The sequence below is a fragment of the Rana temporaria genome, chromosome 2 (assembly GCF_905171775.1).
Source record: "Rana temporaria chromosome 2, aRanTem1.1, whole genome shotgun sequence".
In the NCBI taxonomy this organism is placed as follows: Eukaryota; Metazoa; Chordata; class Amphibia; order Anura; family Ranidae; genus Rana; species Rana temporaria.
In genome coordinates, this window is record NC_053490.1 from 255,808,548 (window position 1) to 255,831,793 (window position 23,246).

Consider the following 23,246-nt stretch of genomic DNA (forward strand, 5'->3'; position numbering starts at 1 on the left):
CTCTGTAAACCCAGGCATGTAGCGCAACCAGGGCAGCGAACACAGGCAAGTTGGCCCCCGAGGAAGAAGAAGGAACAGGCTGGCAGGACCAGACTGAAAAGGGAGTAGTCAGGATGGGAACCAAAGTCATACAGAGGAAGGCAAGCCAATGAGTAGGCAGAAGGGTAGTCAAGAGCAAGCCAGGGTCATACATGGTAGAGCAAGAGAAGCAAAGTCCTTTAGAGATCAGGGATCAGAGAAGTCCAGAAGCAAATAAGGTCCATAACAGGTAATCCAAAGTATACAGGAAACACAGGGACAGGGAGTACTGGTAGCTGAAGATCATCCAGCAAAGTCGAAGAGCAGCCATTGATCTTATATAGGGCGTTTGGCGCTAGTTCTGGCAGCAAGTGTGCGTGAATGTGCGCCAGTGCACATGTCTGCACAAACGAGCGTGACCACGTAAAGTATTGGCAACTATGCCAGGTCTTTTCCCCAGCATCTGTACATTTTTATTCTTCTGTCTCATTTTCAGCACATGCTCATGTATTCCGAATAGCACCCTGACACACAGTCATCGGCAATGTAATGTTTTTGGCAGCTAGGGGGAAGGAATTCTGCTAGGTATATCGCACTGCTGTACTACCCAAGAAATATAGGGTTCCATCCTACGATTTACTTGCCAGCAATTACAAAAAATAAATATCAACTAAAAACTGTAATATTAGTTGAAACTAAAACTTGCCTTACGTTTATAGGTAATACTTACGGCTACAGCAAGTGTTACGGAGTCCAGTTCAATCTTCCCCAAATGACCACAGAAGATTGAGCTCACAATGCTAATGGAATATACCAAAATCTGAGAAAGGAACTAAAAACAAACATTCATTGTAATTATCCAGCTTTTAGCTTTAATAACGCAAAACTATATTTTATGCTAACCTTGGAGCAACACTAAATATACATTTTTGGAACAATTTAAAAGAATATTATTTTGTATATTTCTGCTAGGGGCTAGCCAAAGTTCATTCGCAAACGGTAAACATTGCATAATATAGCATCCCAGGTTTCAGGCTACTTGGATGGGAAAGTGGGGGGGGATGCTCTGAAAAGCATTTAATAACCCCCTTTATTAAAACCTAAATACTGAAGTGTTGTGCCGTATACATACGACCGTTTTTAATGTCCTAGAAAAAACAACGTTTTTCTCGCCGCGATTCTTGTGAACCCTGCCTTGAACACACGATCGTGAAAAAAAAATTTTGAGCAAAGCGAGGCGACGCACAACACGTACGATGGCACTATAAAAGGGGAAGTTCCATTCGGATGGTGCCACCCTTTGGGCTTCTTTTGCCAATTTTGTGTTAGTAAAAGTTTGGTGAGAGACGATTTCAGTCTTCATCCTTTTCAGTCTGTTACAGCGTGACGAATGTGCCATCTCCATTACAAACGCTAGTTTTACCAGTGCTCCCATCTCATAACTTGCTTCTGAGCATGCGCATTTTTTCCCGTCATTAAAGCCTACACACGACCGCTTTTCACGATGTAAAAAAAACACGCGAAAAATTAGAGCATCTTCTAAATTTTTAATGGCCATTTTTCACAATGAGAAAAATGCTCTGGAGCCTACACACAATTGTTTTTAATCACCAATTAAAAAAATTGCATTTTTCTCATCATGAAAAACGGTCGTGTGTACGCGTGTCAGTGGAAGTTAAAATATCAGTACCAGTCGCAGTGTTACGGTCAGTGTGCTGAGGCAGGACAAAAAAAATGCACACTATTGATTCTTGGCCCAAAGCAAACACACACATATGTGGTATTATCAAAATTGTCAGGAGTAGGAGCATTTTGTTTGCAGGTTTTGTCTTTATATACAGCTCCATTTTAATTTTTTTTTTTACAGTTTTTGGGGCAGATTTTAAAGGACCAAAAGATGTTTCTCAACACCCCAGCACAAATGTCATGTTTGCCAAGTTGTGGCAGTTTAAAAAAATTTCACATTCAAACCCAATATCAGCCTTCACATTTTCCAAAATATACCTTTAGGCTAGATTAAAAAAAAAAAAAAAATTTTTTTAACTCTGCTCAAGAAAAACCCATGAATGTCATCTTAAAACTGCTGTGTCAGCAACCCAGGGGAGTGGGATATTACTCTCCTGGTCACATGACAGTTCTCATGCCTAGCTAGGTCAGGCACCATCATAGGGAAGCAGACCACATGATGATCTGATGTTCACTAGCCATGAGAGACTCAGATAAACAATACAGACATGGAAATTACCAATGCTTGTCAAGCAAGCACTGCAGTCTTATTCTTCAAATCTTTCAAAGTCTTCTTTACAATCAGGCTATTAAACTGGCCATAGTTGGGTAAAACTTCAAACTAAATTCTCAGGAAAATTTGTATGAAAATTCAGAACATTTGAATGTCGCTCAAAATATTTTGTTTGCTTTTACCATTTGATTTTAGACTTAAAAGCACATACACTGCTAGAAATTCACTTGTTCGAGAACATTTTTATTATTTCTTGCAAAAAAAAAAGGACTGAACATTTATAAGAAAAAACAAACAATATGTGTTTTTCTTTGTTTATGTTATAACATTTTTGTTCTTCATAAATGTATTCTGCTACATTTATTTGGTGAAAAAAACAAAATCAGTGTAAATTATTTTGTCTGTAGGAAAGTTATAGTCTACAAACTATGGTATATACAGTATCTCACAAAAGTGAGTACACCCCTCACATTTTTGTAAATATTTTATTCTATTTTTTATGTGACAACATTGAAGAAATGACAATTTGCTACAATGTAAAGTAGTGAGTGTACAGCTTGTATAACAGTGTAAATTTGCTGCCCCCTCAAAATAACTCAAACCACAGCCATTAATGCCTAAACGCTGGCAACAAAAGTGAGTACATCCCTAAGTAAAAATGTCCAAATTGGGCCAAAAGTGTCAGTATTTTGTGTGACCACCATTATTTTCCAGCACTGCCTTAACCCTCTTGGGCATGGAGTTCATCAGAGCTTCACAGGTTACCACTGGAGTCCTCTTCCACTTCTCCATGATGACATCACAGAGCTGGTGGATGTTAGAGACCTTGTGCTCCTCCACCTTCCATTTGAGGATGCCTCACAGATACTCAAAAGGGTTTTGTTCTGGAGACATGCTTGGCCAGTCCATCACCATTACCCTTAGCTTCTTTAGCAAGGCAGTGGTCATCTTGGAGGTGTGTTTCAGGTCGTTATCATATTGGAATACTGCCCTGCAGCCCAGTTTACGAAGGGAGGGGGTCATGCTCTGCTTCAGTATGCCACAGTAAATGTTGGCATTCATGGTTAAATTTCCAGTGACCAGTAAGAGAGTGAGAGCAAATAACACCAAAATTTAACACACCTGTTGCCCATTCACACCTGAGACTTTGTAACACTAATGAGACACATTACACCGGGAAGGGAAAATGGCTAAACGAGTGGGGTGGACGATAGGAGTTAAGCTGTGAGCAATAGCCATTGGGCTGACTCATTACACATGTTTGCTTGCGATTTCCACTAGTTTGTAACTCTGGACGCTGTTCCTTGTATTGTCTGTTAAACTACCAATAAATATATTTTCAACTCTAAATGAGTGGGGTGCACTCACTTTTGTTGCCAGTGGTTTAGACATCAATGGCTGTGTGTTGAGTTATTTTGAGGGGACAGCAAATTTACACTGTTCAGATTACTCATCGACTGTGTCCCGTGGACAGATCATTGGCTGGTGACAAATCAGCCCCACAATCGGCGCTTTGTGACAGGACAACACATGACATTCACTCAGGATAAGAAAGCCACCGCCTGGCCATCAGTCTGCTATTGACTGAGCGGGAACTGGCTAATGCAGTGAATGCAAACACTTTCCAGGCAGTTACAGAAAAACGGTTTTGTTCTTTTTGAGGAAAAAAAAAGTTTACATAATTAAAAGCTGATCATTTTAAGCTTCCCGTCAGTGGTAAATGGTTTGTCTCATACCTCTAACTGCTTTATCTGCAGGCAAGATTGTTTTGTTGAAAAATAGCAGACTTACTGGCCAGATCACCAGTTAAAAATAAAAAAGACAGAAATCTATAAAAAGAAAAGAAAACTAAATGCAGCCATCACATCTGGATCTCCAATATAATAAATGTTTGCTTTGGGGGTCTTTACTTCTTTAAGACTAGTTCCAAGGCACGCCTGAATGCTAAGCAACCTGTGTTTCTGTTAATTTATTGTACAATGTATAAAGCACAAAGAATATATAGTTTAATATTTAAAAAGGTACACTGAAAATATTTGTAACATTTCCAGCATGACATGGCAAAATCTTCTGAAATGCTAAACAGGAAGGAATGAGCCTTTAATGGCATCTGTCATAGTCGCATGACAATATCACTGAACTACTCTGTGAACTTTAAACTCGGACTTAGGAAATTATAAAACCTTTGCATGATAAGCATACACTTATAAATGGGAAAGGCTACCGTCAGCGATTTTTTCCAATGTAATTACAACACACATTTGTTTGAAAATGTGTGCATCGAAGATTAAAAAAGTAAAAATGCAAAAGTGTTGTGTAGCACAACCTATAACTGCAGACACCTTTAAATGCACTTGTACACTCAAAATACGAGAGGAGTTCAAGTCAAAGCGGGAATTTTAATTTTACAGGTAAGAAAAGGGATGCTAGTGTGGCGGTACTACACGCAATAGCAAGTGTGTCCTATTACTGATAGGTGGTGCACATGTCGTGGGCCAGATATCTAAGAAGACTTCATGCCCAGTACGGTGATAAGACGCTCAGCCGCAGTAAGACATCTGAATGGTGTAAACGTTTCAAAGATTCAGTTCAGTTTCTCCAGGACAATGCACAAGCTCATACTGCTCACCGCACTACATGCACATTACAGCAACTCGACTGGGAAGTATTGCCACATCCAAGACCTTGCTCCAAGTGATTTCCACCTGTTTGGACCCCTAAAAGTTCCTCGGAGGTCAGCATGATGATGAAGTGAAGAAGGCTATCCTAGGATGGTACTGACAAATCTTTCTATGTCAAAGCATTCCAGGCATTGGTTACAGTAAATGCTGAGATAAGTGTATAAATGGAGCAGGGGAGTATGTAGAAAAATAAATGCAGATTCCACTCCTTGAAATTTGTTCTTTTATTACATAAACTCCAAAGTCCTGGTTTGACGAGAACGCCCTATGTATTTTAATGCTGAAAAAAATATGTAGGATGGCATTCCTAAAAATGCTTATTTTCTGGCTTCAAGCATAAGTGTAAGCCGGTCGGTTGCTTCCTGCCCAACATGCCTAAACTGGAAAATTGAAAGAGTTGGGCAGCACTAGGGTTGTCCCGATACCACTTTTTTAAGACCGAGTACAAATACCCATACTTTTTTTCAAGTACTCGCCGATACCGAATACCGATACTTTTTTTTAATCTCATGTGACAGCGGCACATGTGTCAGTATGTTTTTTTTTTTTATCTTTAACAATTTTTTTTTAATTTTTCACATTTTTTATTTTTATTTACAATGCTTTCTTTTTTTTTTTTTAAGGGGGGGGGGGGGGGGGTGGACCGTGTCAGTGTGTTTTTTCTTTAATTTTTTTATTCTTTATTTTTTTAGTTATTTTTTTCAGCCCTTTTGGGGGGGCTTTGGTGAGATATCAGGGGTCTTAACAGACCTCTGACATCTTCCCTTTGAGACAGAGAAAGGGACTAGGGACAAACGAATGGAGTGAAGACAGCCACTTCTCTTCATTCATAAACTGAAACATTTGTAAACACAGGTTACAATGTTTCAGTTATGTGAATAGACAGAGTCAGTGATGACTGACTCTGTCCATTCGGAGCAGTAAGGAGCCGGATTTACCGGCTCCTACCCCGCTCTCCATCCTGACAATTCCAGGGGGTGGAGGAGTAGCACGGAAGGGGAGAGAAACACGGCGGGATGCACAGGATACACGGCGGGATGCACAGCGGTATGCACGGCGGCTTTCAGCTGCTTTAAAAATCAGCAGTGATCTGTGCTTGTAACTTCCCCACACACTGATCACTGCTGACTGTACAAGTATCGGGTGAAGCATCGGAAGCATTTGCCCGAGTACAAGTACTCGGGCAAATGCTTGGTATCCGTCCCGATACCGATACTAGTATCGGTATCGGGACAACCCTAGGCAGCACAATTGTTGGCTGGTGAGTGAGTGATTGTCTCAGCTGTTTTTCAAGTACTTTGACACCCAGCTTGGCCAGCTGTCAAAGTACTGCAGCATAAATTCTTCCATCCAAGCTGTATAACATTGATAGAGGAACCAGTTTTTTCAAGCAGGCTAAACCAAAAAAATTAAAAATTACGAGGCCCCATTCACAACTCAGCATTTTGTAGCTTGAAGCTCAAAGCTCCAAAGCACTGGAGGAGAATAAAAACAATTATTCTCCATGGAGTTGGTTCACAGTTCTCCACTACAATTCGTCCGAAGCTCAAAAAAGTTCTGGACCTTTTTTCTGTAGCTTGAATCAGGCAGATTTGAGCGTTTTGGGCACGTTTTTAATCCTGCAAAGAAATTTATTGAAATGGGTCCAGGGTCCCCAAAGTCCGGAACATCAGGCGCAAAAAGATAACTCGAGTATAAGCCAAGAGGGGGCATTTTCAGCACAAAAAATGTGCTGAAAAACTCGGCTTATACTCGAGTATATACGGTAACCACTAACCTTAACAATATTAAATAAATAATAATAATAATAATAATAATAATAAACACCCAAACCCGGAAAAATAATAATAATACTAATAATAATAATATTTAATTTATTTAGTGTTGTGGTTTGGGTTTTTAGTTATGTTATTTTTAAGCATTAGGGGTTAAGTTTATTTATTTATTACTACTTAGTACTCATTTATTGAATTTATTTATTATTTATTTATGATTACTTGTATTTATTTTACTAGTATTTATTAGTAGTAGGTAGTCGTAGTAGTAGTATTAACATCATAACCCTAAGAAAAAATAAATAACTCTAACCTTAACTCCAAAACCTTAACCTAACAAAAAAAGTAAGTGTATGAATAATAATAATAATAATAATAATAATAATAATAATAATAATCCAAAAATAAATAAAACCAAATAGGAAAGCTAAAAAAGCTGAAATACATATCAACAAATGATGCAACTGGTGATAGTTTTCTCTATGGCTAATAAAAAAAAACGCCATATAAAAACGCACGAATCATGCATAAGAATGTTCAAAAAAACGCTACTCCCTTACGTCCTATGTTCCCACTCCCTAGTCCTGTCTGATTCCTCGCTTAACTGCTTGCCGGCCATATACTGTACATATGCGACAGCATGATAGCTCCTATGTCCAGAATCACATACCTGTATGTCAGGGCTCGACAAAATCCGGGCGCCAGGTCGCAATTGTGACTAAAATTAGCGACCTGGCGCCTGAGGAAGGAAGCATAGGCCTGTAGAAGGCCGCAAAGCCGCGGACCGACGCAATCGTGGGGAGGTGGGGGCGCACGGAGACCCCATCCTGTGTGTCCGTGCGCGCCCACTTCCCTCGCCATGCGATCGTGTCGGATCGCGCCGGCCGGTAATTGAGGATGTGGCTTTGCGGCCTTCTGCAGGCCTATGCTTCCTTCTGTGATCTGGCGCCATCTTGTGGTGGCCGTTGGCATGACAAGATTAATGGAGCTTCCCCTGTGTTTTCACTGCCATCTCCTTCCCTCGAATTAGAACCCCCAAACATTATATATATTTTTTATTCTAACACCCTAGAGAATAAAATGGCAGTCATTGCAATACTTTGTCACACCGTATTTGCGCAGCGGTCTTACAAGCGCACTTTTTTTGGGGGAAAAAAATACACTTTTTTTAATAAAAAAATAAGACAACAGTAAAGTTGGCCCAATTTTTTTATACTGTGAAAGATAATGTTACGTCGAGTAAATTGATACCAAACATGTCACACTTCAAAATTGTGTCCGCTCGTGGAATAACGACAAACTTTTACCCTTTAAAATCTCCGTTGGCGACGTTTAAAAAATTCTACAGGTTGCATGTTTTGAGTTACAGAGGAGGTCTAGGGCTATAATTATTTCTCTCGCTCTACCAATCGCGGCGATACCTTGCATGTGTGGTTTGAACACCGCTTTCATATTCCGGCGCTACTCAGGTATGCGTTCGCTTCTGCGCGCGAGCTCGGCGGGACGGGGCACGTATCTGGCTCCTTACTTTTTTTGGCTGGCTCCTAGATTCCAAGCAAATTTGTCAAACCCTGCTGTATGTGATCCTGCACTTCTGGAGCACATTTGCGCCACCAGTGACCCGCTCCTGCTGTGATTGGACACAACGGGAGCCAAGAAGCGGATCTGGCAGACTCAATGTCAGAACGGCGGTCTGCCAATCTAAACTTGGTCAAAACAAGGTGCAAACATAAGTCGCTCATCGCCACCATCACTAATAAAAAATAAATAAATATATCCCATTGTTTGTAGTAGGGTTGTCCCGATACCAAGCATTTCCCCGAGTGCTTGTACTCGGGGCAAATGCTCCGATGCTTCACCCAATACCTGGGCAGTCAGGGTGATCAGTGCGGCGGGGGGGAGTTACAAGCACCGACCTCCCTGTATAGATTTCAATAAAGCCTGACAGCTTCTCCCCGGACCCTTCCCCCCCCTCTCAGCTGCTTAAGTGAAATCTATAATGTAGTGATCGGTGCTTGTAACTCCCCCAAAGCCGCACTGATCCCCACTGACTGTCCCTGTATCCTCCTCCACGCTCCGTGTCCCCCCTCTGTGCTACTGCTGTCTTCTTCGTTCTGCTGCTCTCCCCCTCCGCGCTCCGTGTCACCCTCCGCGCTCCGTGTCACCCTCCGCGCTCCGTGTCACCCTCTGTTCTGCTGCTCTCCCCCTCCGCTTTCGGTGTCACCCTACATTCTTCTACTTTCCCTCTCCGCGTCCCCCCTCGGTGCTGCTGCTCTCCCCTTCCACGCTCCTGCTCTCCCCGTTCTTCTGCTCTCCCACTCCGCGTCCACCTCCGTTCTTCTGCTGTTCTCCTCTGCACTTCGTGTCCCCCCTCCATATACTCCTCCGCCCCCCCTGTCCTCGATCTGTCAGGATGGAGAGCCGCTACCTGTGTTTACAATGCTTCAGTTTATGAATGGAGAGTAGCCTCTGTCTACTGTCCATTCATTTTCAGTGCAGCTGAGGCTGCCGAGAAAGGGACTGGGGAATCTGTGTCCTCAGTCCCTTTCTCTGTCTCAAAGGGGAGATAACAGACCTCTGACATCTCATCAAAGCTCCCCCAACAGGGCTAAAAAAAAAAAAAAAAAAAAAAAGTTGCAATAAATAAATAATAAAAAAAAAATAATTGTAAAAAAATAATAAAAATGTAAATAAGAAACACACTGACACCATACACTCCCCCCCCCCTAAAAAAAGAAAGCATTGTAAAAAAAACATAACAAAAAAAATATAGTAAAGAATTGAATTGTAAAAATATATATATATATATATATATATATATATAAATAATAATGCACATGTGCCACTGTCACATGACATTAAAAAAAAGTATTGGTAAATCGGAATCGGTGAGTACTTGCAAAAAAAGTATCTGTACTTGTACTCGGTCTTAAAAAAGTGGTATCGGGACAACCCTAGTTTGTAGACACTATAACTTTTGCGCAAACCAATCAATGTACGCTTATTGGGATTTTTTTTTACCAAAATGATGTAGCAGAATACATATTGATCTAAACTTATGAAGAAATTAGATTTAAAAAAAAAAAATATTGGATATGTTTTATAGCAGAAAGTTAGAAATATTGGTGTTTTTTTTTTTTTTAAATTGTCTGTCTTTTTTTATTTATAGCGCAAAAAGAAAAAACGCAGAGGTGACCAAATACCTTAAAAGAAAGCTCTATTTGTTGGAAAAAAGATGCCATAATTTTTTTTTGGGGTACAGCGTGGCACGACTGCACAATTGTCAGCTAAAGTAACACAGTGTTGTATTGCAAAAAATGGCTTGGTCATGAAGGGGGGTAAATCTTCCAGAGCTGAAATGATTAATGTATCCCTGCTATTTATCAATGTCATGATGAGTATGATTTTGCAATGTTGTACTGCCAATGGCAGTGACCTACGTTGTCCACATTTAATGGAGGTGCCTTTGCATTTGATACATAGTTACATTGCTCCAGCTTTGACCAGTGTAAAGCCTCATATACACGATCGGATTTTCCGTGGACAAAGCGTAGGACTTTTGTCTGAAGGGCGTTGGCCAGGAATTTGTCTTGCATACAAACAGCACACAATTGTCGGCCAACAAACACAAAAACTACATGTTTTTTCAGCTCTTTAGCGCCACCCTTTGGGCACCTTCTGCTAATGTGTTATGGTGAGCATTGCTTCCGAGCATGCGTGTTTGTAATTTGGACTTTTGTCCAATGGACTTGTGGACACACGCTCTGAAGATCCGAGAACAGACAATTGTTTGCGGAAAATTTTGAAGTGCGCTATTCAACGTTTGTCCTTGGTAAATCCGACAACAATTGTCTGATGGAGCATACAAACGGTCGGATTTTCCACCAACAGCCTGTCATCACACGATTCCCGTTGGAAAATCTGATTGTGTGTATGAGGCTTTACTATGTATATACCATACATGGCTGATGCCCGCTGGAAGTCACTAAGGTAGACACCCCTACTCCAGTGATCTCCACTTGCTTCTGGGTCCCGTGCCGAGTGGCTAGCCTGGTGCATTGTGAACACAGTAGGTTGGCTGCTCAGCATGGGCTCCATTCACTGAATAATCTGTATTTTCGGAAAGCGCTCTCTGATTGGATGAGGTGCCGAGAGTGATGTCAGTGCTTCACAGCGTCCAGGTATGGTATATACATAGTTCTATTGGCCCAAGCTGTACTAATGTAACTATGTATAACAAATACCATACCTGGAATCAGTCTTCAACAGTGGTAAGCAACTTCAGCACTCCAGATGTGGTGAAACTACAAATCCCATCATGCATTGCCCTCTGGGAGCCATGCCTGTCTTACAATGCATCATGGGACTTGTAGTTTCCCAACAGTTAACAGTCTACAGCAAGCTAAGCATGGATTGATTATCTCTTTACATTATGAAATAGTTAGTCACGTCTTACAGACTGTCAGACAGCATGGAGAAAGACTACTCTATAAACGCTGAATGTACAATTGTCATTGTGGGTGATATGAGGGAAAAACGTGTGGCAATAAATGAGAAGCCCCTAATAAGATACATTGATTATATAACAGAGGTCTTCACACAGATTCTCCACATATCAGACAAGCTCACCACAGGCCCGGCCAGTACACACAGCTCCTTCACTTCGGGCCAGAAATAGAGCGGCAGCGCCCGGCGGATCATCCTCCCCCCCATACATCCGCTGTCTGTCCTCAGCTCCCCGGAGTCTCCGCCATTCCCGGTCATTGCTATGTCTGTTTGTGTTCTCCGGGCTGCCCGCACGTGTACCACAGCCGCCCTAGCCCCGCCCCCTCCGTGCCCAGACAGAGCGGGGAGGAACGGTGTATTGTCACATACAACGGCGGGGTAATGGCACTGAGCCCTCTCCTCCCCTCCCGGTGTGTAGGAGTACTAGGTAAGAGGGAGGACACAACACTGCTTACATAGGACTAGACTGTCTAATTCTAGTTATGGACTTACCTCACACACTTACATGGTTACCTACATGGTTATGGACTTACCTCACACACCTACATGGTTAGGGGCTTACCTCACACACCTACATGGTTATAGACTTACCTAGCACACCTACATGGTTACCCACATGTTTATGGACTTACCTCGCACACCTACATGGTTATGGACTTACCTCGCACATCTACATGGTTACCTACATGGTTATGGGCTTACCTCACACACCTTCATGGTTAGGAACTTACCTCACACACATACATGGTTACCTACATGGTTATGTACTTACCTTGCACACCTACATGGTTATGGACTTACCTCACACACCTACATGGTTATGGACTTACTTCGCACACCTACATGGTTATGGACTTACCTCGCACATCTACATGGTTATGGACTTACCTCGTACACCTACATGGTTATGGACTTACCTCGCACATCTACATGGTTATGGACTTACCTCGTACACCTACATGGTTACCTACATGGTTATAGACTTACCTCACACACCTACATGGTTATGGACTTACCTCACACGCCTACATGGTTATGGACTTACCTCACACACCTACATGGTTACCTACATGGTTATGGACTTACCTCACACACCTACATGGTTATGGACTTACCTCACACACCTACACTTTTACCCCCTTTCTGCCCAGGCCAGCACTCTCACAATTTGAATGACAATTGCCTGGTCAGGCAACACTGTACCCAAATTCCATTTTTATAATTATCTTCACACAAATAAATCTTTCTTTTGGTATTTAAAGCAGAGGTCCACCCAAAAGTTGAACCTCCACTTACCTGCTTCCTCCCCCTCTGGTGTCACATTTTAGGGGGTAGGGAGGAACAGGTACTATTCCCTACTTCCAGGAGACAGCGACACAGCGCCGTCCCTCTGAAGTTCAGCCCCCCTCCGCCTTCCCCCGCTGCTGGGCCAATTATGGTTTGCGCAAAAGTTATAGCGTCTACAAAAAGGGGATAGATTTATGGAATTTTTTTATTTTATAGATTTTTTTTTACTACCAATGGCGGTGATCTGCGGGACTGTGACATTGCAGCGGACAGATTGGACACTTTTTTGGGACCATTTTATACAGTGATCAGAGCTAAAAATAGCCACTGATTACTGTATAAATGTCACTGGCAGGGAAAGGGTTAACACTAGGAGGCGATCATAGGGGTTAAGTGTTCCCAAGGGAGGTGTTTCTAACTGTAAGGGGGCTGGGCTGACAGGGAGTAGAGAGAGATCGCTGTTCCTGATCACTGGGAACAGAGACCTCTCTCTCCTCCCCGGACAAAATGAAGATGTGTCTGTTTACACTGACCGATCCATGGTTTGCCTGTCTCTGGAGCGATCATCGATTCCGCTGGACCCGCTAGTTGGCTCCCTTTGGAAGCCAGTGGGCTGTCCGTAAGTAGTTACAGTTCATGTGCATGCAAAGGCAGGTGTCCTAATAGTTTTGGCATTATAGTGAATGTGAATGAACTGCCCAAGGATTTGGCTGATTGCAGTGCACACACTGAATAACTCGCATACACCAATCCTCTCAATAGCTACAAAATAACTTGTGGTTCTTCTTATGTATATGTATGAATTTAGATTGTAACAAATAGAATGTCTCACAGTCTAGATGCAGGGAAGACCACGAGAACAGCTGAACTGCACAGGAATCCTGTGTGATTCCTGTGCAGCGCCTTAGAGCTCTGCGATTTTTTCAGATCATTAATTTAAATTGGCTGAAATCGCACTGAATCACATGAAAAGTCGTGTATGCAATACTTTTCAAAAGGGCACAGCGATCCAGTGTAGGCAAATCTACGTTTGGAGTGTCATTTGGATTATATTGACACCCGCAACTGACCACACACCCAGTGCATTATGAATGCGGTGGGGGAAATGTGGGTTTCCTGCACCGTGTTCTGGTGTGAACAAGCTTTCAAAGCAGCGAAAACCTTGGGCTAGATTCAGATAGGTTACGCGGACCTAAAGATCCGCTAACCTATCTCATTTACGTTACACCACCGCAATTTTTTGAGGCAAGTGCTTAATTCAGAAAGCACTTGCCTCTAAAGTTGCGGCGGCGTATCGTAAATTCCGCGGCTAGGGGGCGTGTACAATTTAATTCCCCGCGCCGATCGAACAGCGCATGCGCCGTCCGCAAATTTTCCCAGGGTGCATTGCTCCAAAGGACGTCATTGGTTTCGACGTTAACGTTAATTACGTCCGGCCGTATTCGCGAACGACTTACGGAAACGTAAAAAAATTCAAAACTCGGCGCGGGAACGACGGCCATACTTAACATAGGATACGCCGCACTTACTCCTCCTATAGCAGGGGTAACTTTCCGCCGGAAAAAGCCGAACGCAAACGACGTAAAAAAAAGCGCCGGGCGGTCGTTCCTGAATCGGCTAAATGCTCATTTGCATATTCAACGCGTAAAAGATATGGAAGCGCCACCTAGCGGCCGGCCTGGAATTGCAGCCTAAGATCCGACGGTGTAAGTCACTTACACCTGTCGGATCTTAGGCATATCTATGCGTAACCTTATTCTATGAATCAGGTGCATAGATACGACGGCCGGACTCAGAGATACGACGGCGTATCAGGAGATACGCTGTCGTATCTTCTTTCTGAATCCGGCCCCTTATCTCCAAACACAGCTGAATCTATGCTGTGTCTTGCATAGTGAGTAGTGTAGCCTCACTCCCACCTTCCTGTTTACAGATAATGAACTGCCTAAAACTAAGGATTCAGTAGATTGTGCTGCAATCGCAGCCAAACACAACGCGCGATGTTGTCGCCCAAAAGCAGCTTATGCTGCTTTTGAGCGACAAGCTTCGTACATTGCGATTTTGCAGTCAAGCTTTTTCCCCTCTCACAGCACCCACAGCCAGGCAAAGGGGATTTTCACTCTTTCAAATGGCTGAATAATCAGTCTGTTTTTTTCTGAGGGGGGTTATTTAACCGCTTAAGGACCCCTTCACATCGATAAACATTGGCAGAATGGCACGGCTGGGCACATCTACGTACCTGTACGTGGCCCTTTAAGCCTAGCCCTGGGGGCGCGCGCACGCGACCCGGTCCGAAGCTCTTTGACCGCGCCCGCGGACCTGATCGCCGCCGGTGTCCCGCGATCGGTCCTCCGGAGCTGAAGAACGGGGAGAGGTGTGTGTAAACACACCTTCCCCGTTCTTCACAGTGGCAGTGTCATTGATCGTGTGTTCCCTGATATAGGGAAACACGATCAATGACGTCACACGTCCAGCCCCGCCCCCCTACAGTTAGAAACACATATGAGGTCACACTTAACCCCTTCAGCGCCCCCTAGTGGTTAACTCCCAAACTGCAATTGTCATTTTCACAGTAAACAATGCATTTTTATAGCACTTTTTGCTGTGAAAATGACAATGGTCCCAAAAATGTGTCAACATTGTCAGATGTGACCGCCATAATGTTGCGGTCATGAAAAAAATCGCTGATCGCCTCCATTAGTAGTAAAAAAAAAATTATTAATAAAAATGCAATACAACTATCCCCTATTTTGTAAACGCTATAAATTTCGCGCAAACCAATCGATAAACGCTTATTGCAATTTTTTTTTACCAAAAATAGGTAGAAGAATACGTATCGGTCTAAACTGAGGAAAAAAGCGTTTTTTTCGATATTTTTGGGGCTATTTATTATAACAAAAACTAAAAAATATTGAATTTTTTTCAAAATTGTCGCTCTTTTTGTTTATAGCGCAAAAAATAAAAACCGCAGAGGTGATCAAATACCACCAAAATAAAGCTCTATTTGTGGGGAAAAAAGGACGGCAATTTTGTTTGGGAGCCACGTCGCACGACCGCGCAATTGTCAGTTAAAGCGACGCAGTGCCGAATCGCAAAAACTGGCCAGGTCCTTTACCTGCATAAAGGTCCGGGTCTTAAGTGGTTAATGTTCAATTCTGCACATGACCGCAGCCTATACCTGATTCTGAGCATTGATTAGCACACCTTCAGGTGAGGTGTTACCCCACGTGCACTGGCACAAGAAGACCCCTTGCAACAATTCTCCAATAAAGTTTCTTGTGGATGATACCAGCTATGTGCGACCCTCCTTACATTATCTGGTAGAGGAATGTGAGTGAGCTCAGTGCCAATCTGCCCTTGCCCTTCACAGCTTAAAGTGGAGGTTCACCCTATAAAAAATTTCTAACACTGCCTCCAGCACCGTGCTGCATATAAAATGTCACTGACCTTTATTTTTTTTTCCCGTAGATATCGTTTAGCCGTGGAATTCACCGCGGCTTCCGGGTAGGGAATCCCGCGGGAGTGGGCGTTCCTATTGACATGCCAATCATGCACCGGCGCCGAATAGAGCCGAGCCGACCCAAGCTTCTTTCGGGAAGTCGTGACGCGCTGTGTGCGCCATCGTTTAACATGCCAATTGATTGGCATGTCAATAGGAACGCCCACTCCCGCGGGATTCTCTACCCGGAAGCCGCGGTGAATTCCACGGCTAAACGATATTTAGGGGGGAAAAAAAAAATAAAGGTCAGTGACATTTTATATGCAGCACGGTGCTGGATGCAGTGTTAGAATTTTTTTATAGGGTGAACCTCCACTTTAAGTCTCAACATGTTACTAAAACCAGTAATAATAAAATGTACAGGCATTTTTTTATAATAAAGAGTACATACATGTCTTACAAAAGGGGTTTCCTATTTTTTTTTTTTATAAAAATTCAGGTAAATATAAAATATTGAGCATGAGTTAATGGAGAATATCATCTATGCATCTGAGACGTAACATAGAAAAGTTTAAAAAACTCACTAAAAGCGGAGTTCCACCCAAAAGTGGAATCTCCACTTGTTCGCACACCCCCCCCTCCGCTGCCACATTTGGGGGGGGGGCAGATACCTGTCAAAACCAGGTATCCTTCCCACTTCCGTGTAATGACGCCACATCGTTGTGTGGCGATCTACAAAGCTTCCGGCCACTCCTCCTCCTCCTGACCCCTGCCTCGGCTGCCTTTTAATAGACACACAGGGCTCAGAAGCTAGCGGGACTATTCAAAAAGCGCACCACGACTCGCGTATGCGCAGAAGGGAAACAGGCGATGAAGCCGCAAGACTTCACTTCTTCTTTCCCTTAGTAAGGATGCCTGCACCTGGAGCTTATGGACGGGTTAGCTTCAGGTGCCGACATCACAGGCTCCCTGGACAGGTAAATGTACTTATATGAAAAGTTAGCAGCTCCAGTATTTGTAGCCGCTGACTTTAAAAAAAAATTCACCCAGGCTGGAACTCCGCTTTAACTACAAAGCACTTAACCTGGAATTTACTACAGCATTACATTTGGAAAGCATAGCCTTCTTTCATCTAAAAATTAACAGAAACCTTAATAAAACCAACTGGCTGTAACGGTTTAGTATCATTCCAAAGCTGACATTGTAAAGCATGGATCAAGGATATTAAAAATTAGTTTCTTAGCTATCACCATCATTGTTTGAATGAAGGAATATTAGGCCCCTTTCACACGGACAGATAGAATGGTGCTTTCAGCTGCGGATTTTACCGCAGCTAGAAGCACACAATGCTTTCCTATGACACCCTTCACACACTGCGGTTTTGTTACCTGTGGTTTTGTGCGGAAAAAAAAATAGAATTGAATGCGTCCAGGCGCAGCTATCAGCACATAACAGCAGGTATTTGCAGTGCACCGTGTCAGCTGCGTTTGGTATGACTCTTGAGGGGGAACTCCACGCCAAATTTCAAATAAAAAAACGTCTTGGTTTCCCACTCCAAGAGAATACCAGGCCCTTGGGTCTGCTATGGATTTTAAGGGGAAAAAACGACGTGGGGTCCCCCCAAGATCCATACCAGACCCTTATCCGAGCACGCAGCCCGGCTGGTCAGGAAAGAGGGTGGGGACAAGCGAGCGCCCCCCTCCTTAACCGTACCAGGCTGCATGCCCTCAACATGGGGGGGTAGGTGTTTTGGGGCAGGCGGACGCCCTGCTCCCCCCCCCCCCCCAAAGCACCCTGTCCCCATGTTGATGAGGACAGGGCCTCTTCCCGACAACCCTGGCCGTTAATTATCGGGGTCTGCGGGCAGGGATCATATTGGAATCCGGAAACCCCCTTTAATGAGGAGGCCCCCAGATCCTGGCCCCCACCCTAGGTGAATAAGTATGGGGTACATCGTACCCCTATTCATTCACCTGGAGGAAAAAAAATGTAAAAATAACACACTACACAAGTTTTTAAAGTAATTTATTAGTCAGCTCCGGGGGTCTACTTCCGACTTCTCCGCTCTTTTGAGGGGCGTTCTACCGGGGCCCCCGCTTTCTTCTTTTAAGCTCTTTTACAAGCGGGGGCCCCGGTCTTTACTGCCGTCTTCTCTGTTCTCTTCTGCTGGGGGGGGCCCAGTCTTCACCGCCGTCTTGTTCTGTTCTCCCGGGGCCCCCGCTGTCTTCTTGCAGCTCTTTTACCAGCGGGGGCCCCAGTATTCTGTCGTCTTCTCCCCTCTTCTATGTTGACACGTCGCTTCCTCCCGCTGTAATGCCGGGAGCGCAGCTCGCAATGATTTATATGGGCCTCTTATGATGTCACAGTCCCATCCTTCCTCGGGTGGTGACGACATAAGGGGGCGGGGTCACCCGGTGATATCCGCCCCCTTATGTCGTCACCACCCGGAGCATGATGGGACTGTGACGTCATAAGAGGCCTAGGCCTATATAAATCGGTGCGAGCCCGTCTTGGAGGAGGAACCCATGCTGGTTTTTTATTTGAAATTTGGCGGGGAGTTCCCCCTTAAGATTCATACCATACACAGTGCTTAGTATTGGCAGGGATCTAAGTCAGATCCCCGCTCCATATCGTGTCGTGGCTAAACGCAACCGCAGCTAATCGCACTGTACAAATGCAGCTGACCGCTGTGCCTGGAGTCTTGAATTTCAGCAGAAAATAAACTGCTTTTAACTGCGGCAGAACAGCCGTCCATGTGAAAGGGGCCTAAGAGAGACAGGCATTAGCACTAAATAGGTAATTTAGGGAAATCTTTACATATGCATGTGGTAGAGAGAGTGTGTTAATATGTATTGTAGATGGAAAGTCAATAGTTATATCTACACAAAAGACAAAGGAGATGAATGATACCCCATCTTGTATGATATCCCCTAATGATAAGGAGTTAGGAGGTGTTATAAAAAAGCATAGGACACTGGTACTAAAGAGTGTGTAGCTCAAATATTCCCCAAAAATCTGAAAGTGGTAATTAGGAGAACTTATGCTATAACTGATCTATTGGTGCACAGTTACAAAAATAATAAAATTTCCTCCTTCCATGCATAAATGATGTTTATCTGTATACTCTGATTACCACTGTCCCTCTAAGCTCCTTACCTGGCCTGATTCCAAGATCATTTATGCCAGATTCTGCTTTTAGCTTCTTGTATGACAAGCAGTAGGGCAAACTGCTATAATAGATAATGTATCTTTGTTAATTAATACATCTGACGTTTTCAAGCCAAAGCATATTTTAGGGAATTTATTCTAGCGATTATATTCAAATGGAGCATCATAGCCACCGTTTTGGAAATCAGGGAAATGGAGTTGCCCGGCAAATTCTACAACTGCTGCAAAGTAGTTGTAGCTTTATTTTTCAAAAGATACACCTGTGCATCCCAAGAAACACAATAGAGGAGATCAAGCAGCTATGTGGATTAGCAGGACCTCTGGTAAGTGATTGCTTCTCGTGAATTAGTTATGCATTTAAATTATGATACTAAAAAACTCCACACACATAGGTAGATTCAGATCGAGTTAGGCCGGCATATCAGTAGATACGCCGACCTAACTCAGAATCTGCGCCGACCTATGTTTAAGTGTATTCTCAAACAGAGATACGCTTAAACATATCTAAGATAGGACGGCTTGCGCCGTCCTATCTTAGGTTGCAATATTTAGGCTGGCCGCTAGGTGGCGCTTCCATTGCGGTCGGCGTAGAATATGTAAATCGGTAGATACGCCTATTCACGAACGTACGCCCGGCCGCCGCAGTACATTTACGCCGTTTACGTAAGAGATAGGCCGCCTAAAGTTAAAGCTGCCCCCTAGGTGGCGTAGACAATGTTAAAGTATGGCCGCCATTCCCGCTTCGAAATTCGAAAATTTTACGTCGTTTGCGTAAGTCGTCCGTGAATAGGGATTTACGTTGTTTACGTCCACGTCAAAATCAATAGGCCCGTGCGGCGGACTTAGCCGCAATGCACACTGGGAAATGTAGGCGCCCGGCGCATGCGCAGTTCTGAACAAAACGTCAATCACGTCGGGCCAAGCCTCATTACCATAAAACACGCCCCCTCAGACAAATTTTAATTAGGCGCCCTTACGCCCGCCTGCTTTAGGCTACGCCGCCGTAACTTAGCAGGCAAGTACTTTGAGAATCAAGTACTTGCCTCGCTAACTTACGGTGGCATAGCCTAAACACGCTAAGCTACGCCGCCGCAAAGTTGCGGCAATCTCTCTGAATCTACCTAACAGATTTTAACATCTTAGATGTCTAGTCAGGAGGCAAACACTGCATCTAACATTCCCGATGCTTCACCAATGTTTCTGATTTGATTGATACCTGGTCAAGTTTGGCTTGAACTTCCCCAAGAATTGAAATAGTGAATGATTTAGGGAGGATAAACTTACCTTGAGAGAATTTCTCTTCTTAACCTGAATCATTCTGAGCTCTTCGAGAACAAAGGTAAACAGGCACCATGTCTATGGGATATAACCAAGGATGCAAGATTTTGCAGAAAAGTATAACATGTGAAGTTACTGTAGATCCCAGCACTTCTTGGTCACATGCATTCTAGGCAGCTTGCTGGTTTCAAGATGTATTTTGGAAGATTGATGTTATCAGGATTGTGCCCCTAATTTTTTCAGCTCTCCTCTCTACAGGAAAAAAAACTTTTATAAAACTCTGCATGCCTTGGCGCTTTGGTAATTTTTTGCTGATGTTTGACCTTTAGTGTCCATGCACACAGTCTTGTTTATTGCCGTTTTTAGGCAGTTGCGTTTAACCTAGTTTTTCCAGAAGCAAAAAATGGGATCAGACGCAAAAGTTTTCCATGTTTCAGACGCAAAACACCGCTAAACGCAGCAAAATGTGGTACCGGCGTTTTGCCGCCATTTCGTTTATAAGCAGTTTTAAAGGTGACCTATTTTTTTACATTAGAAATCTCAAAAATTATGGTAAATGATGAAAAACCATTAAAAAACGATAAAAAAAACTGTAATTGCTTGCATTGCATTGTGGACAATCCACAACTTGTGGCAAGTGGACAATCCACAACTTGTGGCAGGTGTCGTGGCAAGTGGACACTCCAACTTGTGGCAGGTGATGTGACCAGGTGACGTGGCAAATAGACATTCCACAACTTGTGGCAGGTGAAGTGGCCAGGTGACGTGGTTAGGTGACATGGCAAGTGGACAATCCACAACTTGTGGCAGGTGAGGTGATAGGTGATGTGGCCAGGTGACGTGGCCAGTGGACAATCCACAACTTGTGGCAGGTGACGTGGCAAGTGGACAATCCACAACTTGTGGCAGGTGACGTGGACAATCCACAATTTGTGGCAGATGATGTGGCAAGTGGACAATCCAAAACTTGTGGCAGGTGATGTGGCCAGGTGACGTGGCAAGTGAACAATTCACAACTTGTAGCAGGTGACGTGGCCAGTGGACAATCCACAACTTGTGGCCAGGTGACGTGGCAAGTGGACAATCCACAACTTGTGGCAGGTGACGTGGCCAGTGGACAATCCACAACTTGTGGCAGGTGAAGTGGCAAGTGGACAATCCACAACTTGTGTCAGGTGATGTGGCCAGATGACATGGTCAGGAGATGTGGCAAGTGGACAATCCACAACTTGTGGCATATGACGTGGCCAGGATTAACGTGGCAAGTGGACAATCTAAAACTTGTGGCAGGTGATGTGAACAGGTGACGTGGCCAGGTGACATGGCAAGTGGACAATCCACAACTTGTGGCAGGTGACGTGGCCAGTGGACAATACACAACTTGTGGCCAGGTGACGTAGCAAGTGGACAATCCACAACTTGTGGCAGGTGACATGGCCAGGTGACGTGGCAGGTGATGTGGACAATCCACAACTTGTGGCAGGTGACGTGGCAAGTGGACAATCCACAACTTGTGGCAGGTGACGTGGCCAGTGGACAATACACAACTTGTGGCCAGGTGACGTGGCAAGTGGACAATCCACAACTTGTGGCAGGTGACATGGCCAGGTGACGTGGCAGGTGATGTGGACAATCCACAACTTGTGGCAGGTGACGTGGCAAGTGGACAATCCACAACTTGTGCCAGGTGACGTGGCCAGTGGACAAACCACAACTTGTGGCAGGTGACATGGCCAGGTGATGTGGCAAGTGGACAATCCACAACTTATGGCAGGTGACGTGGCCAGGTGACATGGCAAGTGGACAATCCACAACTTGTGGCAAGTGACGTGGCCAGGTGACATGGCCTGGTGACGTGGCAAGTGAACAATCCACAACTTGTGGCAGGTGACGTGGCCAGTGGACAATCCACAACTTGTGGCCAGGTGACATGGCCAGGAGACGTGGCAAGTGGACAATCCACAACTTGTGGAAAAAGATAAATATTAATGCGCAAGCTGAAAATCGCATATCTCAGCGACTGTGTAACAAATTATGAGTGCATCAAATTATTCATAAATTTATAAAAAAAATTATAAATTGATCTGAAATAGAATAAACAGCAATGTTATTGCACAAAGACCCTCAGCACTCGTAGTGAATGGTCATTAAAGTCTATAAAAAATAGTGTTATAGCAAAAAAAAGGGTATGAATTAAATAGTGACAACTAGGAAGTCCAAACCGGTGAAAAACAAAAAAGGAAATCCAAAAAGATGTAACTCTATAGCGAATAGACTGCAGATCAATCAAGAAGATATGGAAGCAGGAATCTTAATCTTCACATCTAAAACGCTTCTCTCATATAAGGTAGATAAATGGCCGCTTACCAGAAGAGATGGATCCCCATTACAGAGATCAAATCAGCTCATCACATAAGGAATGGTTCATCAGGCTCCAGGCGTGGAAGTCAATCCCCAGCAAGGAACAGCCTTTACTCGTCTCCAAGGAACAGCAAAGATGAATCAAATGGATCTTTAGTGCACATGTACCGTCTCCTCTCAGGACAGCAGAGGGGGCATTCAATAAGCGGTAGGTATGGTAATAAAGAAGAAATAAACTTTCATGGTGCAGTATGAAAAAAACTTTTGCCCTTTTATTTAAAATGAGCGGGTTGCTGACATCCAAGAAAGATTAAGAACAAAATCTAAAAAACAAACATCCAGTGTCTCAGCTCACGCCTGACCAGCTGGAGTGTGATGACGTCGGAGTCCTTAGCTCCACCCGACGCTGCGTTTCTCCGTACAAGGCGTCCACTGGGAAAGGAGCATGCTTTCCCAGTGGACGCCTTGTACGGAGAAACGTAGCGTCGGGTGGA

The 23,246-nt window shown here is 43.8% G+C and overlaps 2 protein-coding genes across 6 annotated transcripts in view; one reads left to right on the plus strand and one right to left on the minus strand.

Annotated features, from left to right (window-relative positions):
* Positions 1–11,572, minus strand: part of LOC120926670 (multidrug and toxin extrusion protein 2-like) — a 90,203-nt gene extending 78,631 nt beyond the window's left edge. The window contains exons 1-2 of the mRNA XM_040336793.1: positions 11,343–11,572; positions 749–850 (exon numbers count right to left, since the gene is read on the minus strand). Of these exons, the coding sequence (XP_040192727.1) occupies positions 749–850; positions 11,343–11,477 (237 nt within the window). The 5' untranslated portion in view covers positions 11,478–11,572. The remainder of the gene's footprint in view (positions 1–748; positions 851–11,342) is intronic.
* Positions 11,571–23,246, plus strand: part of LOC120926671 (multidrug and toxin extrusion protein 1-like) — a 70,560-nt gene continuing 58,884 nt past the window's right edge. Inside the window, exon 1 of one of the 5 annotated variants that reach the window (XM_040336796.1) lies at positions 11,571–11,646. Coding sequence is in view for 4 of the 5 variants with exons in the window: in XM_040336798.1 (XP_040192732.1) it covers positions 19,269–19,436 (168 nt within the window). In the remaining variant the exon portion in view is untranslated. Of the gene's footprint in view, positions 11,647–19,128; positions 19,437–23,246 lie in introns of those variants that run through there. The other 4 variants (XM_040336798.1, XM_040336797.1, XM_040336795.1 and 1 more) reach the window with 4 other exon arrangements.